Genomic DNA, 16,606 nt, shown 5'->3' with positions numbered 1-16,606 from the left:
AAACACCCCGCATGGGAAAAAGAGTACAGCTGGACCACGTAATGCTTACCCAGCCATTATGGAAGCACATCATTCGTACTGTCGTGGGTCTTGGGCTTTAGTTGGTATTTTTTGGCCCTGTAACACAATCGGACGTGTCAGTAGTATTGCGGGGCGTACTGACTCGACATACAGGACCGCGACAGCACCTTTCTTACTTTGAGTCTGGAACACCTCGAGGAATTGAAGGACGTTTCGGCTCCACGGAACGATGTCACAAGATAACATTCAGGTGAATCGCTACTTATGACGACCGTTAATCCTTCAGCCCGGCTGTCACTCTTTACTCGAATAGACTAGCGAGTCTGCTTAGCGTGGCAAATGTCGGTTTAGGCCACATCCTACCTTCACACCCTCTTGTCGTGTCCTAGAAACTCGTATCGAGAAAACATGTACGCGAGCATTAAGTCGGACCATTCGGTCCGTAACTTAATGTAAACAAAGCCTATTCGCATTCATCCGTTGCAGTAAGTGAATTTCTGGGTCGTTGTCATCTTGCTCGCGTGGCGGAACAAGTATAGTACTGATTTGACTCAAGGCCTGCATCTTGAGTGTATCAAACCTTATGAAATCTGTAGTCGATGCATGACGTTGGGCGTCCGTAGTAACGCCAGCCAATCGTAAATTCGCCAGGATCAGCCTTGCACGTGGGGTCTGTCACCAAAGACCCACATGCCCGTTGTGAATGCGACTCATTGCCAAATAAGAACTCGTGTCTTGATCTGGAAGATTTATCAGATGGTCACAGCGATGCGGTTGCCTCATTCCCGGTGTCGCAGCATCGGGTAGAGAATCTTCTGCCGCCTCCGCGCGTCTTTACAGCGCTTTGGTAGTACGCAAGGCGGTAATTTTGGTACCTAGAACTTTACGCCGATCTAAGCGCGCATGCGCCGATCTGGAAACGCCTCGCTGTCGCTCACTTCGCTTCGACTCGTGTGCGTTGCACAGTAATGTACGGCAAATACGGTAAACTTGGTCAGTAGTCCTATGCCATCATAAAAGAAGATGATAAGACCTTGATCATGCATCGCAGAATCTTGCTCTAGCCAACGTCGATCTGATTAAAGAGAAGATCGCCAGATTTCAATCTCGGCACAGCTAGCTGTGTCTGGGATCCGACGTCCAAAGTTTGGATGACACCAGCTAGTCGGCCGCGTCGAACACACATCCGCTCTTCCTCCCGCACGGTAACTAATCCACGACTATCGTCTTCACATGCTCGCATCAATGGTCGCATACTTTCAGTAACGATCTCTACGCCACCCTTGGTTCGTTGCTCCTTGGGCACACTTATTGCGCTCTTCCGCCTTCATTGCCGCCGGTTGCCAACTTGCAACGGGTACCGGAAAGTGCATCATACGACAATTCAGTATTCCTAGGTGTGAGCCTGCGAGCGAGTCAAGAGAAGAACGAAGACCACAATCGCGTCACCGGACACTTCCCATTTTCAGTGCTTGGTACACACTTGGTGGCGCCCTCCCCGCAATTTCTGTCAGACAGTGCTTGCGATTCAGTATCTCCCACCGTTTTTAGCCGCACCGAAGAAGCCCTTGAGAACGTCCACTTCGCATCAACCCCTTGTGGGCAAAGATCTGGCAATTCCACACCATCTATTTGGAATATGTTCTGAGTTTTCGGGTTCGGATTCGGGGCCTGAACTTGGAATAGCGAATTGGGGGTTGACATGCAACCACCATCTTACTCAAGGCGTGCAGTTGTTGTTAGTCTCTATTGAGCCTGCGACCGGCACTAGTATGCAGCTCGTAAGATGCTTGCATCGGTTGAACAATTCCATATCCCCGCGACAAGGTCACAATGTAGTAGTTTGGACAAGAACAAGATAAAATTCAAACCCCTGCCTGCATCGCTTGACGACGATTTACTCCTGCCACTTCAGGAGCATAGCATGATACAGTAGCGGTTGCGATTGAATAGAAGGACGGAACCATCGAAGTGCTATGGCCCCCACTTCACATCCTTCAATCTGAGCTTCATACCGTTCCTCGGTTTACTGGTCAGCGTGCCACCCACGACAATCTCCTCGTTAGGATCTGCCAGCTCCATCTCGAAGTTACCCACGAATGTCGCAACAAGCGACCTCATCTTGGCCCGCGCAAACCTCTCTCCAATACAGCCCCTCGGGCCATGCAGGAATGTTAAGAAACTGTAGTTGCTCTCTGCTCCACCGTTCATCGTCGCGCGACCGGTCGTCGTATCCATCCAGCGCTCTGGTACGAAGTCTTCAGCGTCTGGTCCCCAAAGCTTCGGACTTCGGTTAATTGCCCACGGAACAATCCAGAACATGGTGCCGCTGGGTATGAAATGGCCGCAGACTGTCGTGTCCCTGACAGCGACGCGCGATGTGAGAGGTACTGGGGGAAAGAGTCGGAGAACTTCGTTGCAGACACAGTTGAGATACGGCATACTTTCTAGAAGCCTGGCGACATCGAAGTCAGGGCTTGACAGAACGCCTGGATCGGGAATATACTTAAGGATTTCGGAGCGGAGCCGAGCTTGAATGGCTGGGTGTTGGGCAAGCAGGTAGGAAGTCCAGGTCAGTGCAGAGGATGTGGTTTCGTGACTGTCTTGGTTAGCTCTGTGTCAGGGCGACTCGGAGATCGGGTATACTGACCCTGCGGCTACAAAAGTAAGAAGTTGGTCCACGAGGTTCTTGTCCGACTGGTCGTTACCGCGAATCATGATGGACAAGATATCGCGACTTTCCTGACCCTCGGCTTTCTCGCATCTGATCTTCATCTTCCTTTCTACCAAAAGCTCCGAACAAATCCTCCGCAAGTTCCTAGTCGTAACCGTTACCCTCTCATGCAACCTCCACGGTAGCTTTCTCACCAGCCATGGTGGTAAAATAACGTTGGTAAGATAGTACAGTACCTTCTCGGGTGTCGGCTCAAGGATCTCCTGGTAGTTCTTTGCCAGCTCGTCGTCCTTGTTATACAGAGACCCCAAATCTCTGCCCATTCCAGCAATCCCAATGATATCCAGCGTAACCCGTGTGGCATAGTAACAGACGTCCAAGACACTATCTGGTTGCACACCAAGGTCTCTCTTTACCACGGCGCAGAACTCCATTGATTTCCCCCAAAACACCGGATATAACTCCTTGATATGTCGGAAACGGAATGCAGGCATGATGCTTTTCCGCTGCCACACATGCTCCTCTCCTTCACTCATCAACAATCCCTCCCCCAGGAATCTCTTGATAAAGTTAGCCCCAACGCGCGGCTTTTCGAAATCATAGCACTTATACACTAGGACATCTGCTAGCGCCGCCGGCGTCGTCAGAAGGAGTTTGGTAGTATGCAGGAATCCCCGTCTGAGAATAATACCGTCGTTCGGTACCGTTCTCATCGTGCGAACTTGCCAGTCTCGGCTCGGCTGGTGTTTCTTTAAGAGAAATTGTCCATGGCCAAAGAGTGGTATAAAGCCTCTGGGCTGCGGTAAATTGCATAGAGGACTGAGGAAGAAAGGGTATATGAACCATTTGTGTAAGATGAGGATACTGTTGTGGAGAATGGTGAGCGTGAGCCAGTATTTCTTCAAAGAGGTGTCTGAGAGAGTATTGGCAAGCAGAATGTATGCGGCGGTTGCTTCAAGAGCCGGGAGGATAAGACAATTTGCAAGGTTGAACTTCATGATCGTTTGGTTGCTTAACGTACAACAAAGAGGGTGCAAGATCGCACCCTTCTTATGAATAAATAGTTTGTTCCTCCTTCCAAAGCACTGTCAGTATTTTGATTCACTAGAGTTGTACAATCACCCAGCCGGCTAACAAAGAGCCCTGATGTTCCTCATGGTATCGTGCACCTGCTAGACGCCTGACGCTGCTATGGGACCGGGGTTATCGCCGTTCCGGCTAAGCACGAAAACCAACTTTTATTGCGGTGCAGTCGTCTTTGCGTGCAGAAGAACGCAGCTGCTTATCCAGCGGTGTTGGTTTCGCATTCTTTCGGTCCCTACTAAGGGGTCCGCTTTGTTGCTGTGCAGTCGTGTGGTAAACCTGATCTATTTTGACCTCAATAGTTTATTGCCGACCTCCAGATACGAATCACCTATTCAGGAGTAAATTAGGCACCATCCGTTCCGCAATCTCGCCTGTATTTATTCCACGCTCTCGTTTCGCCGTAAGTCGCCCCCCTTCTCCATCAACTCAACCTTCTCTTCATCACCCACCAGCTTCTCTGCCAAACCGTCTTCATCGGTCCGCGGATCCAACCCAGCACAACGAAGCACAAACCCACCAATGAGCTGCTCCGCCTCAAGAGAATTTCTTGTTAATGCATGATCATCTCGATCAAAAAGCTTTAACTCTTTATCACCTTCCGTACCATACATACTATATAGTCTTTCCGAGCACGAAGGACTCAGCGTTCGATCACCCGTACCGTGAAGGAGTAGAAGTGGTTTCGGCGCAAGTGAGCGTATACCCTCCGTCTCTGCTGTTTGACTAGCGACGGTCGCACACCCGACCACTCTTTTATCTTGGCCACCAATAGTAAACACAGGAGCGCCACCAAAAGACCAACTTACCAGCACAAAGCGCTCGATCTGGTAAGACTCTTCTAATTGTTTCATAGCTGCTAGGACGTCTCTCACACAATACTTGTTGCGTGCTGGATATCTATAATCGAGTCGCAATGCCGGCACGGCTTGCTTGAGCGAGGCTAGCTTATCTGCTAGAGAAAGATAGATCGCCGATGGTCCTACGACACCGCCTCCTGCGCCAGAAAGGAGTATAGCCGCTGTCTTGGATGCTGATGTGGCTGATACTGTGGATGGTAGGTGGAGGATCCCTGGTACAGAGCCATCAGGCCCGTCTTCGACTTGTATTGACATCGGTTTGACGACACATGCCTTTTGTGTGCAGGCTGAATGCGATATGACTAAGTAGTCGTTTAGACGCGCTGGTCTCGAGGGGGTCGATGGGCGCGAAGTGGCGGATAGAGAAGTACCAGGAGGTGACATGATGCGCGTTAAACTGTCGATGTGACTTAAAAACCGTTTCATGGAAGAATAATTAGATGCTTCATATGTTATGAGTGTACCAAGCGTCCTCATCCGGCTACACTGTAGTGTTCGCCACTCACCACCTGTTGCCTCATGCTTCGTCGGGTATGATGTCACATCACGGGCTATGATACGCTGCACGTTCTTGATCTATCCGTTTGTACACGCCGGAGAAATCATTCTTCAGATGGCGCACTCCCGACAAAAAGGGGAACAGGTAGAGAATGTAGACCAGATAAGCCAGGTCCGCCGAGTTGTGCCACGCTAACCTTTCCATCATACCCAGGTTCTGCGTTTCTGTAAGGAGTTGGCGAAGATCACGATCACATCACGATACGCAACAAAGGCGCAATACCGAGGTGTATAGTCGCACCAGATTACACGAGCAAGTGAGCAAAAAGTGATACTAAGGACTACGATTACGTCTTATGCTACAGTACTAACGTAATATTGTTAGGTGGCCAACTGGCCACCCTCCGTCATGCGCCATGTCATGCTCAGCCACGAGCTTTCTTATCATAAACGCCGTTTGCTCTGAATATGCAATGCATTGAACGCCAGTTTAGCCACATCATCTGTAGAAATTGATCCGGGATACCCAAGTCGTACCGAGTTGCGCCCCCATGCCCACCTTCCTACCCTAACACCTTCATTCCATCGTCAACTTCTCAGTGGTCTCTAAGACCAGGATCTCGGTACCTGATTCAGAATCATCTGTACGACGATTCCCTATGTCTTCACTGCCCGCTCTACTCCTTGATGGGTGTTGGGCAACAACAGGTGAATCTGCCCCATCCGAGAAGTTACCAACGCTGCTCTCGCGTACCCGTTGTGCAACGCTAGCTGCGATTTTCTCATCGAGCATGTTTACCAATCGTTCTGAATACTGATCCAGCAGCTTGACCATGACCGTCTCCTCAAAGGCCTTGGTTTTCACCTTGTCTCCAATCGCCCTGGCAGTAACGGCAAGCTCCCTCTCGACCTCTTTTGCGAGTTCCGGGCTCATAGTATCGCTGGTATTTGCTAGACGTTTCCTGTAGGCTCGAAGCGTTCTACATAGGCTCTCTGTCGACGCTCCTAAGCTGCCAAATTCGTTCACAGGGGCCTTCGTGCGGTTTCTAGCATCTATTGATGCACGACGTTTACCAAGCTGCGGGTTTCTGGGACTAGGTGGCGATGGAGAGCGGTTCTTGTTTTTGCGCCCTGTGCCTTGTCCTTGCCATGCTGTTATCCGGCCTTCGCGTGAACTACTGGTCATAGGAGATGGTTCGAGTTTCGGCGTTGGGGCCAAGGAGAATTTGGATACCTTTTTCCGCAACTTTGGTGATTTGTTACCGCTGGGCGGTGGTGTTTCTTCTACAGGTGAGCGTTGGAAACGGGCCATTTCAGATTGCGAGAGGACGCGTCGTAATGGTGGCTTGCTAGACAGTAAATCCTGGTTGGAAGGCGTGTTTGGGGCGAGCAAATCCATAGACTTCGATACGTCGTGACGATTAGGCTGCAAAGCCAGAGCCCATGCAAATATGGTTCCATCCACAGCAACTGTGACTAGCGACTTCTCGCTCGTTTCTTCACTTACGTGCTCAGGTGTCTCTACGAGCGCGATATCGGAAACGCCCTCCGTATGGCCCCAATCGCGAGCGACCAGGGAGCCGCTTTCATCGTAGACGCGTATCGATTTATCAGTGCTTGACACACCCGCAATTAGAGGGGCACCCCAATTGCGTGGTATATGGACCAAGGAAGACAGAACGACTGCATCTCCACCATCAGTGTCGCATGCACGGAAGTTGCTGAGTAATTGACCTGTTCGAATGTCAAATTTGTGTACCTGGCGATCGATAGTCGAGACTAGAAGAGCATCGTCCTGATCGATGTCCCAGGCCGATGACACCGGCGTCGCTTTTAACATGATAGCTCGTGACATCACAAAAGCTCGGGTTGTACCACGATCGTCTTCGATAGACAAAAGTTCGCGGACCACCAGACTTCGATCGCTTGAGGACGACACTAGACGCGTGCCATTTCGAGAGAAAGACACTCCATTCACTGCTCCTACGTGCTCGTCCAGAGTTTGCAGTAGATCCCAGGTTTCTTCTAAACGTGTGAACACTTGAACGGTACGATCTCGGCTGGCACACGCGACGAGGGTCATATCCGACTCCTCATGTATGGCAATGCTGGTGATTTCGCTGGCATGTGCCTTGAACTCTAACGTGCAGGTTTTAGTGTTGCAATCGATGAAACGTAGAACACCATATTTGTCACCAGCAACGAGGAAAGCTCCATCAGTGGAGGCACGGACTGTCCTTAGCTCGTTAGGGACGGCATTAGGTTCGTCCAGCTGCTCAAGCTGTACTTGAAGCAAGCCCTTGAACATCCCTTGACTCCAGAAGATAACCGTACCGTCAGCAGCCCATGTGTAGTACGAAGCCTCGAACACGTTCGGTTGCGCGAGATCAGCATGTACTCCTAGTACAGCGTTTCCATGTGCAGGTAAGGTGTGAACGACATTACCCACAGCGCCTTCATCATCGTCGGAACACAGTTGTGATAATCGGATGGCTCGATGAGTGTCGACAGTGATGAGATAGTCTTTCAGACAGGCTATCACGCCGATTTGATTGCATTCCGTAACCGAGGTGGAGGGAGATTCAACGCGCGGTGGAGGTGAGGGCGGAGGAGTTAGCCTTCCAATCATCTCCTCTATGTTGAAAGTCTTGAGTGCTCCTTGACTACCAGCAACGTGGAGTCGCCCTTTAACGTCGACAGCTAAAGAGCTTACAGCAAAGCCGGCGTCAACCAATCTCGAGAAGCGATGATTGGATTCGGTATCGTCAATAAGACATATATCCCCTTTGTCAGAAGCTACGACGGCCTTGTTTCGGGCTATGGCGACCACACTTGTGAATGTCGACTCTTTCAAGCTCTCTAGAATGCAATTCCTTCCTGGTAGCGTTTTGTGTGTGGAGCCGGAGAGAAACGAGACATCGCTTTGACGCGCCTTGGAGATGCGCATTGTCGCATTGAGGTCGTCTACCTTCCAGACTTTGACATGTCGGACACCGACAGTCACCAGCTTGTTTCCCATCCACGCCATTCGGTTGATATGGCTGACGCATTTGTTGCTAGCATGTAGCGTAGCAGCTCCGGTGCGGGAGTTGATGTGCCATATGTACAAAAAGCCATCGTTGGCGGAGCCCAAGCTAGCAAGGAAGCGAGAATCGGGACTGAAGGCTACGCAGTTGACGCCGAAAGTGTGGTCCGAGAGGGAGGTGAGTGGGGTGTCTGAGGCGGCATCTGACGAGGCAGAGAAGATGAGTACGCGCGGTTTGTAACCCGTCTAGATTGTGTTAGAATCATACAGCGTGAACTGAATGTGTGTCTCACCTCTCCGACAGCAAAGAATTTGCCATCAGGGCTGAAGCTGACACAGGTTGCGGCCTTGATCTTGTCTTTGGTACCCCAGGCTCTGTTGCTCGGAGAATCTGCCCAGTCGTGGGCACTAGGGGACGGGAGAGGGGAGCCTCCGAAGCCAGCGTCGCGCAGGGAGACGGCAGTGCGGTTGCGGCTCTCGTTCTGAGTGGGCGTCGAGGGCCCGCCGTATATGGATGCCGAGGGATTGATGGGATTCGTAGTAGGTCGTGCGCGGTAGAAACGCTGGGTGACCTGCCCTTGGGCGTCTATGCACGCAATGACAGCGGCAGCACCCGCCGTGTAACCAAAGCTGCTCCCCGACGGCAGGCTGTCGAAGGCATTGGCCGAGTTTGTCGTGGTCCCAATGACTTGGCGCAATGCAAGACTGGCTTCGGCACGTCCAGCCTTGACGGGCGAGCGCGGGGTGGTCTTGAAGAATGGGGATGGAGAGGGATTGAGCTTGATGCCGGAGCCGATGGCTGGGCTCATCATCCGGGGATTGGAGGGCGTAAGCGACATCGCGGCCTCCAGGTCAGTGGTAGAGGAGGTTTGCGATGGCTAGCAGACATCTCAGAAAGACGTCATGGCACTAGGCGCGCCTGCACGATGGGACGGGGTGAAAGGAATATCGCGTGGTTGGTGAGGGAATCTTTGGCACGCAACTACTGCGACTACGGGGGAGTGGCCCGGCAGCTATCCAAAAAGAACGTGAGAGAGCGATTGAGCGGGGGACTACGTGTCCCTGAGTGGTGAGGGTGAAGGAGCAAAGGGCCTGCAGCTTGAGCGGTCGTGCATCAGACAGGCGACGCGCATCTGAGGGTGAATTGGCTCAACGGGGCATTTGTTTGGGCGGTCACGACACGCAAGGAAGCGACGATCTACAGCGCCAGGAACAGGCGGAGTAAAAGAGCTCGCTAACTCGCTAAACCCTATCGCCATGCATCCGTCACATTCTCGTCACTCAGCACCAGCCACACCAATTTCCCCAAGGCTCTCCTGTCGCCGTTACCACTTCTACATTTTGACGACATCGCAAGAGATGCCGACATGCAGGGCACCCGCCTCGATGCAAGTGTCCGCCTGTGGTGCGATCCACACATACATCTCCTGGCTAGCATGTAAACGCGCCGGATCAGTATCTGCACCGAGTGTTGCGACGTGGCAGAGCACACGTATCCATATTCCTGGTCCGAATCAATGCTGCGTAGCAACAGAAGAAGTTGTGGATATCCGGGTCCCTGGTGTCCACATGCCCGCGGCGGAGTGGAGTGGGACGTGGGACGTGGGAGTTGAAGGGAGATAAAGTGGGGAAAGCACATGTACCTGTCTTTTCGAACATCAGATTCTAATCTACTCCATCATGGCAAGAGCAAGACAGTACGAACAAGCACGAGCTGACCTTATCAGGCAACTGGAACAGACTTTTCAACGCAGACGTAGGTAGCGATTTGTCCCCCAAGTCGCACCCAGTACTCCAACTCTCAGATCAGCGGACTAGCTTCCACCCATTCCCCTGCGCATCCAACCTTCGGACATTCAGAAGGCATAACAGCGAAAGCGTCAACAACGCGCCGGTATAAACGATAAGTTTTAAAAAGTCTCTCCCCACCAAGTCTTCACCAGCGATCCTGGACACAAATCCACCGGCAATAGGTGTGCCAATAACGAAGCCGATCCCGCGTACGGTAATGGTCGCGCCGCTTTTGGGATAGTACATTTCGGCCCCAAACAGCATCTTCTGCGCAGAGTTCATGACGGTGTTGAAGACGCCGCTGCTCAGTCCATAGCAAACAGTCATACCAACGTATGGTCCCAGATCGCTGGTTATTGCGGATGACAAGAACAGCGCCCAGGTTGCAATGGCGTATACGGCGGTTGCAACTATGAGCATATTCAAATGACCAATCTTGTCTGAGAGCCAGCCGGTACATATTCTTCCCGGAATTCCAATCCCCGAGTTGATGGCCAAGAGATATGATCCGTGGGTGATGCTGGCCCCTATAGACTGGGCAAACTCAGATCCGAATGCCGTAGGGATGGCCAGCGTCAACGCCATGGTCAAGTTCACGATTGCGAGAGAAGCAAAAAGAGGATCTCGGAAGACCTTCCAACTGACAATCTCCGTAGACCGCCTTTCGAATTTTCGCGGCGGAAGGGCGAGCGCACTTGAGATGGACAGGATTGCAAAGCTCAATATAGAGAGGAGCCCCAACGTCCACCGGATTCCAATGCCTTCGAGTAATGCCGTTAGTACAAACACCCATACCATACCCCCTAGGCCGCCACAAGCGAACATGGCACCCTGTGCAAGTCCGCTCCGTTGTAGGAAATACTCGGGTAAAATAGGCGCAAGAACGTAATTAAGGATGCCAGCTCCGATGCCAACCAGGAATCCTTGGCAGGCGACAAGCGTTGCCAGCTGTATCATTGTAAGCAGTTGTGGCGCTGGGACTTGGAGAACTTTACTTACATTATGGCTTCCTGCAGCAGCCGCGAAGCCAATCGTGATGAAGGCAGTGCCTAGTCCACACAAATATTTGACGTGACCTCCCAACCTAGGTAGGTGTGGATAGTAAAACAGGGCAAAGGCGGCGACGAGCCCACCATTTCCTAATGAGCCTACGGCAGAGATCAACGGGCGTTTTGACAGATCGCCTTGAAGAAGGACACCCTCTAGGGCAGATGCTTGCCGTCCGTAGTGTGCCTGGAAAACACCGAAAGACTGGTTGAGGCCTATTATCGTAAAAGCCATGAGGCATGTTGAAGCAAGTATCCTGCATTGCTGTGTCCGGGTTACAAGATCACCGTTATTCTCGGACTTGATTTCGGTGGATGAAATTGACATTCTGGTGTGCGACTTCTCGTCGACCGAGGACTGGACTTGGCCAACTATCATCGATTTCAGTCCATGTTCATGAAAGCAGTGGGTTTGGTAAAGCTTACTGGCTTGTTCGGAGTTGTGGACGCTCATCTTCTATTGCAGTAATAGGATTCTGAATGGTGGAGGGAGAGACGAGGATGCGTATCATGTCACCGATTATGAGTTGTACGTTGAGCTTTTCTTTCCGTTGTTTTTGTTCATTGTCGATGTCCCATAGGCAGCAATGTGTAAATTACGGTTCTGTTCAATGTTGAATTCTCCGTCCACTATCGATCCATGGTACTGTCTGTCCACCTATGGCAAACTCGACCTTTCCAAAATCTACCAGCTACAACCTGTGTGGACAACTTCAAGCCTTGGGACATTCGGTTGGCGAGCTGAGACGGAGTCAAGTCCTAGTTCAGATCATCCCAGGGTGCGTGAGGAGACCATATACACTGCATCGGATAGCCTGCAGTACTGACCCACATATTCCATCGTAGCAACCAAATTCTACAGAGTGCTGAGTGACGCGCCAATGAGACGTCACAGCGCTGCTTGGTGCCGAACTTGAGGCTCATTGCCTCTTCCTAGATGTTGCTCTCCGTGCACATGTGAGTTGCATCGGCTACGTCATTGGCTGCTAATCTATGCGTGAATGTGGTATACAGTGTAGCTACACCCAGGGAAGCTTAACGTAGTATCGATGTCTGTACGACGAGACTAGAATGGCAGTTGCCAGGCTCGTCTATTGCAATGTGTTGTGGTAGAGATAGACTCGCAGGGCGGGAATAGCCGGCGTGTGCTTGGCCGTGGACCCTTGTTTAGGGAATATGGAAGAAAGTTGACGATAGTTTATCGCCAACATGCCCAGCGCATCGTCCCAAGCCCACCACAGCCTACAACGACCCCTGTAGGCTCCCTCCCTCCCCAATTCCTGGGAGTGCTTTCGACGTCCGTATGTACGCGATTCGATGCGCACTGCGAGTGTCTACGAAACGACCTCCAGCGCGCTTTATCCGCGGTCGCCGCTACCCATCCACACCACGACCACGACCACGAGCATTCCATACCACCCGCACCCTCGCACAAGCCTCGGATCCGCCGCCCGCTCCCAATAGCACGCCCGCCGACCAAGATGACGTCAACAAGACGGACCGAGACCAGGCGGCAGCAGGCGAGGAACCAGCAGACAGCGCAGTAGCGCCAGACGACCCCGAGCTTCTCGCCCAGAAACTCCAGCGCTCACGCGAATCCTCACGCAGGTACTCGGCTGCCTTGCGGCGCCAACAGCGGGGGAAGAAGACGCAAGGCCTGCCGCCTGTACACATACCAGACTGGTTCCTGAAGAAGAGGGTAATACGTCGCGAAGACCTGTCCAGAGATCCACAGATACCCAAACCGCCCACGGTTCTGTCTGTGGCAGTCACTCATGCCGAGTCCGGAGAGCACGCCGCGTGCACCATCCCCGCTCGACGCGACTCAGACGCTGCCCAGATCCTCTCGCGACTAGTGCGTGGCCTGTGGAGCAGGCGTCTGGACGACCATGAAAAGCTCAAGGTCGACAAGTATCTTGAAGAAAGGATTGCCCCAGCTGACCACACCGAAACCCACCTGTCGCAATTACGGAACGATGAGGCAGTCGCCAGCACCGAAGCAGGACGACCTGGTGAGGTGCCCATAGCCACAATCACAGAAGACAGTGCTTTCACAGAAGCTTGGTCTAAGCTAAGCAAGCTAAACAACGATACCGAGATGGATCCGCGCAAGAAGATTGAAGCAATGAGGAAACAGAGTGCCAAGCTAGGCATGGCTGCTAGGAAACGGGAGATCGCCAGGACCCGGCAGATGGGTAGCTCCAGACGCCTATCGTCCTTGGTCATCGCTGAGATTCGCGCCACTATCGCTGCTTCTCTTTGCTCGTTGCAGCCAGCAGCTAGCGACTCGTTCCCTGCTGCAAAGACGAACCTCATACTCCATTCGCCTACAGCCGAGCACGAGGCCTCGATAGATGAGTGCGTAACATCTACTGCTTTTGAAATGGGATCCGACGTCATCGTCCTGAGTGCTCAAGATCTCGCTCACTTAGCTGGCGATTACCTTGGTGAAGGAGCTGAACCATCATCACGTTCAGTTCGCTCGCTGGGCTACGAAACATACCGAATGAACTCGGAGCTGAGCAATCTCGTGAGGGACATAGAGGACTCTTTCCCCGAAGACGAGGCCGATTGGACGCAGTCTTCGTCTACAGATCAGTCTGATCCGACTTCAATGCGCCCTCGTGCTATGCCCCTTTCCATCATCGCTCTCACACCTGCCCTGCGCGCTATGACCCAGAACTTGAAGGGTTTTCGAATTCCAGAAGGTCAATTCGGGACAACTACTGATACGTTGACCGACGAATCTGGGCGTAGCCAGAATCCTACAGACGTACAACTCGAGGATTTGAAATTAGCTACTCTCTTGGATGCGCTGATCGATTCGAGCGACGTGAAGCAAAGTCGTGGTATCGTCGGTGATGGCGGCTTTCCACTTCACTCCTCTGATGAATCACAAATACCTGCCAAGACCCCAGCATTTTTTGACTACTCCCTAACCCAAGAAGGTGCTGAGCTTGAACTCAACTCTACCTTACCAGCTGCAGCAAGGTCGGATATCAACATGGCTGTCAAGATTGGCTCAGCGTCGAACACTCTCAATGTCCCTGCCACTTCTAAGATTATCTATATCAAGGACTTTAAACAACTCAACGCTACGCACTATGGCGGCCGCATCATCCAGAAGCTGGAGGAGCTTGTCCGCAAGCGGCGTAATGCTGGAGAAAGTATCATGATTGTAGGAAGCACATGTTCACGCGATCTCACGTATGAACTATCACACAGGTAAGGAGTTCTTAAACCTTTGATATGGCCGAGCTAACAAGCCTCAGTGGGGTTCGCGCTCTCCAGACTGAAGGCGAGAGCACGTTCTTCAGGACCATTGTAATTGCATCTGAGTCTGGCGCTAGCAACACACCAAACTTTGATGAAGCCATTGCATCATTAGGGGGTAGCTCTGCGTCTTCTGCTGATGTCTCACCAGCAGAGAAGAGTAAACTCCGACGCATCAACCTGTACCACATCCAAGACATGCTTCGCTCATTAGATCCATCTGCGGCTGCCACGATATCGGACCTTGAGCAAAGTCCATCACGCTTCAGTGAATGGGCTCCCATATTCTCCGAGTCACACTTCAACCACGTGCTGACATACGATGAGGTACACAGGGTAGCGTTGACAACTCTTGGCCTGCTCATCACAAGCCCAGCAAGTGTGGCTGAAGTCTCTGCAGATGCACCAGCGCAGCTCAGCTGGGCACACGTTGCTCTTGCAATGGGCTTGCTAAAAGCGAGCGATACCGTCAAATACGCCTATTTTGATAAAACTTTACAGGCCCCGAAGCGCTCCAAGAATGCTTTCAGCAATCTAGATGGAGAGTTTCAAGCAGACCTAAGCAGAAAACGCCCCGATGAGAAAAGCATAAAACGTCAACAGAATCTACAGCGCATAGCTTCTACAGCCAACAAACATGAAAAGCGGTTAATGCCCGGTATTGCGGACCCGGATCAGATCAAAACGACATTCGATCAAGTTCACGTTCCTACGGAAACAGTCGATTCGATACGAACCATCACCTCTTTATCACTATTACGTCCCGAAGCCTTCAGCTATGGTATCCTGGCGACGGAGAAGATATCTGGTGCACTACTGTATGGGCCTCCAGGCACAGGAAAAACGCTTCTTGCCAAGGCTGTCGCGAAGGAGAGCGGCAGTACCGTGCTCGAAGTTTCTGGAAGCCAAATTATGGATAAGTATGTGGGCGAAGGCGAGAAGAACGTAGCAGCAATTTTCTCGTTAGCACGGAAACTGTCACCATGCATCGTATTTCTCGACGAAGCAGATGCCGTTTTTGCATCCCGAGACGCCATGCGGGAACGAACGTCACATCGCGACATACTCAACCAATTTTTGAAGGAATGGGACGGCCTCAATGACCTTTCCGTCTTCGTCATGGTAGCTACAAACCGACCTTTCGACCTGGATGATGCTGTTATTCGCCGATTACCAAGACGATTATTAGTCGATCTACCCACTCAGGCCGACCGGAAGGAGATCTTGCGCATACATCTCAAGGGTGAACAGCTAGACGACTCTGTTGATCTAGCAGACCTCGCCAAACGTACGCCTTTCTACAGTGGAAGTGATCTTAAAAACATTGCTGTATCTGCAGCTCTCGCTTGTGTCAAAGAAGAGAACGAACATGCTGCTATTGCCGCAGCCAAGTCTACCGCACAGCCTGAGCCTACATCAGAACCACCCACGACCTCCACAACCTCTACATCGCCCCAACAGTCTTCCTCGCCGCCGAAAGTGCCACATCTCGTGCGCGGTCAAAACTACACTTTCCCCGAAAAGCGTACCCTCCATCCACGACACTTTGACAAGGCGCTCCAGGAGATCAGTGCTAGTATTAGCGAAGACATGAGCAGTCTGAGCGCAATCAAGAAGTTTGACGAGCAGTACGGTGATCGCAAGGGTAACAAGCGGAGAAAGGATTTTGGCTTTGGTATGGTTGCTGAAAGAAACGAGAGCGCCGCGCGAGTGAGAATATAGGAACCACTAGCAAGAACACGGAACCGAGGAAGAGAAGCGACGGTGCATGTATATTTGTACGAGTAGACATTAGATATGAGTGATGAGTATATACCACAGTACTAGCTGCGATTACGTTATGGACATGTGCTTTTTGTAAGCTTCTACTATGACTGGACCACCATAGTCTCTAGTGGGCTCAACCAATTGAATGGTTATACTACCCATGGTTCGAGTCTTACGTCTTCTACGCAGAATTTACACTTGGGAGAATTCTTTTAAAGCAACTCTCGGCATCTTGTTCTCTCTATCAACTACCATTCCAATTTCTGGCTTTCCGGATCACCAGAAGATCGAACAACGCGACTGTAACTTCAATACAAACAAAGAACTATGAGCCCTATAGCATACACCATCAACAAATCCAACAAATCCCCTGATTTCTTCTGCGACACCAAAACACGACTTGGCCACTCTCGTTTTCGCATCCAACCCACGACCGCGAGTTTTTATACGCTATACTATTATCATGTCTACTTTCGGGCGTATAGCGTATGCCCATAGTCACAACAACGTTTCGATTGGGTACTGCAACACTTCAGCAGAATTGGGGTATTCCTCATATGATACCAAA

The 16,606-nt window shown here is 51.5% G+C and overlaps 5 protein-coding genes across 5 annotated transcripts; 1 reads left to right on the top strand and 4 right to left on the bottom strand.

Moving 5' to 3' along the window:
• Nucleotides 1–1,995: 1,995 nt before the first annotated feature.
• On the bottom strand, nt 1,996–3,693 carry CC77DRAFT_925936 (cytochrome P450; the record flags this gene model as incomplete). The annotated part of the gene is made up of 2 exons (XM_018533888.1): nt 1,996–2,620; nt 2,672–3,693. The coding sequence occupies 2 exons, from the start codon at nt 3,691–3,693 to the stop codon at nt 1,996–1,998; spliced, it is 1,647 nt and encodes a 548-aa protein (XP_018390915.1).
• A 465-nt stretch (nt 3,694–4,158) lies between these two features.
• On the bottom strand, nt 4,159–5,022 carry CC77DRAFT_1028021 (alpha/beta-hydrolase; the record flags this gene model as incomplete). Its single annotated transcript, XM_018526412.1, has 1 exon — nt 4,159–5,022. One exon carries the CDS (start codon nt 5,020–5,022, stop codon nt 4,159–4,161), a length of 864 nt encoding a protein of 287 aa, XP_018390914.1.
• A 414-nt stretch (nt 5,023–5,436) lies between these two features.
• Nucleotides 5,437–9,348, bottom strand: CC77DRAFT_980808 (WD40 repeat-like protein). Its single transcript, XM_018536069.1, has 2 exons — nt 8,455–9,348; nt 5,437–8,407 (listed from the first exon to the last, which is right to left on the bottom strand). Exons 1-2 carry the CDS (start codon nt 8,998–9,000, stop codon nt 5,714–5,716), a joined length of 3,240 nt encoding a protein of 1,079 aa, XP_018390913.1. The 5' UTR covers nt 9,001–9,348; the 3' UTR covers nt 5,437–5,713.
• A 619-nt stretch (nt 9,349–9,967) lies between these two features.
• Nucleotides 9,968–11,326, bottom strand: CC77DRAFT_1037574 (MFS general substrate transporter; the record flags this gene model as incomplete). Its single annotated transcript, XM_018527074.1, has 2 exons — nt 9,968–10,900; nt 10,952–11,326. 2 exons carry the CDS (start codon nt 11,324–11,326, stop codon nt 9,968–9,970), a joined length of 1,308 nt encoding a protein of 435 aa, XP_018390912.1.
• Nucleotides 11,327–12,213: 887 nt separating this feature from the next.
• CC77DRAFT_980804 (AAA-domain-containing protein) lies at nt 12,214–16,166 on the top strand. Its single transcript, XM_018536068.1, has 2 exons — nt 12,214–14,223; nt 14,271–16,166. Exons 1-2 carry the CDS (start codon nt 12,302–12,304, stop codon nt 15,991–15,993), a joined length of 3,645 nt encoding a protein of 1,214 aa, XP_018390911.1. The 5' UTR covers nt 12,214–12,301; the 3' UTR covers nt 15,994–16,166.
• Nucleotides 16,167–16,606: the final 440 nt, after the last annotated feature.

The sequence above is a fragment of the Alternaria alternata genome (genome assembly GCF_001642055.1).
Source record: "Alternaria alternata strain SRC1lrK2f unplaced genomic scaffold CC77scaffold_2, whole genome shotgun sequence".
Lineage (NCBI taxonomy): Eukaryota > Fungi > Ascomycota > Dothideomycetes > Pleosporales > Pleosporaceae > Alternaria > Alternaria alternata.
This window is presented reverse-complemented; position numbering and strand designations above follow the sequence as displayed.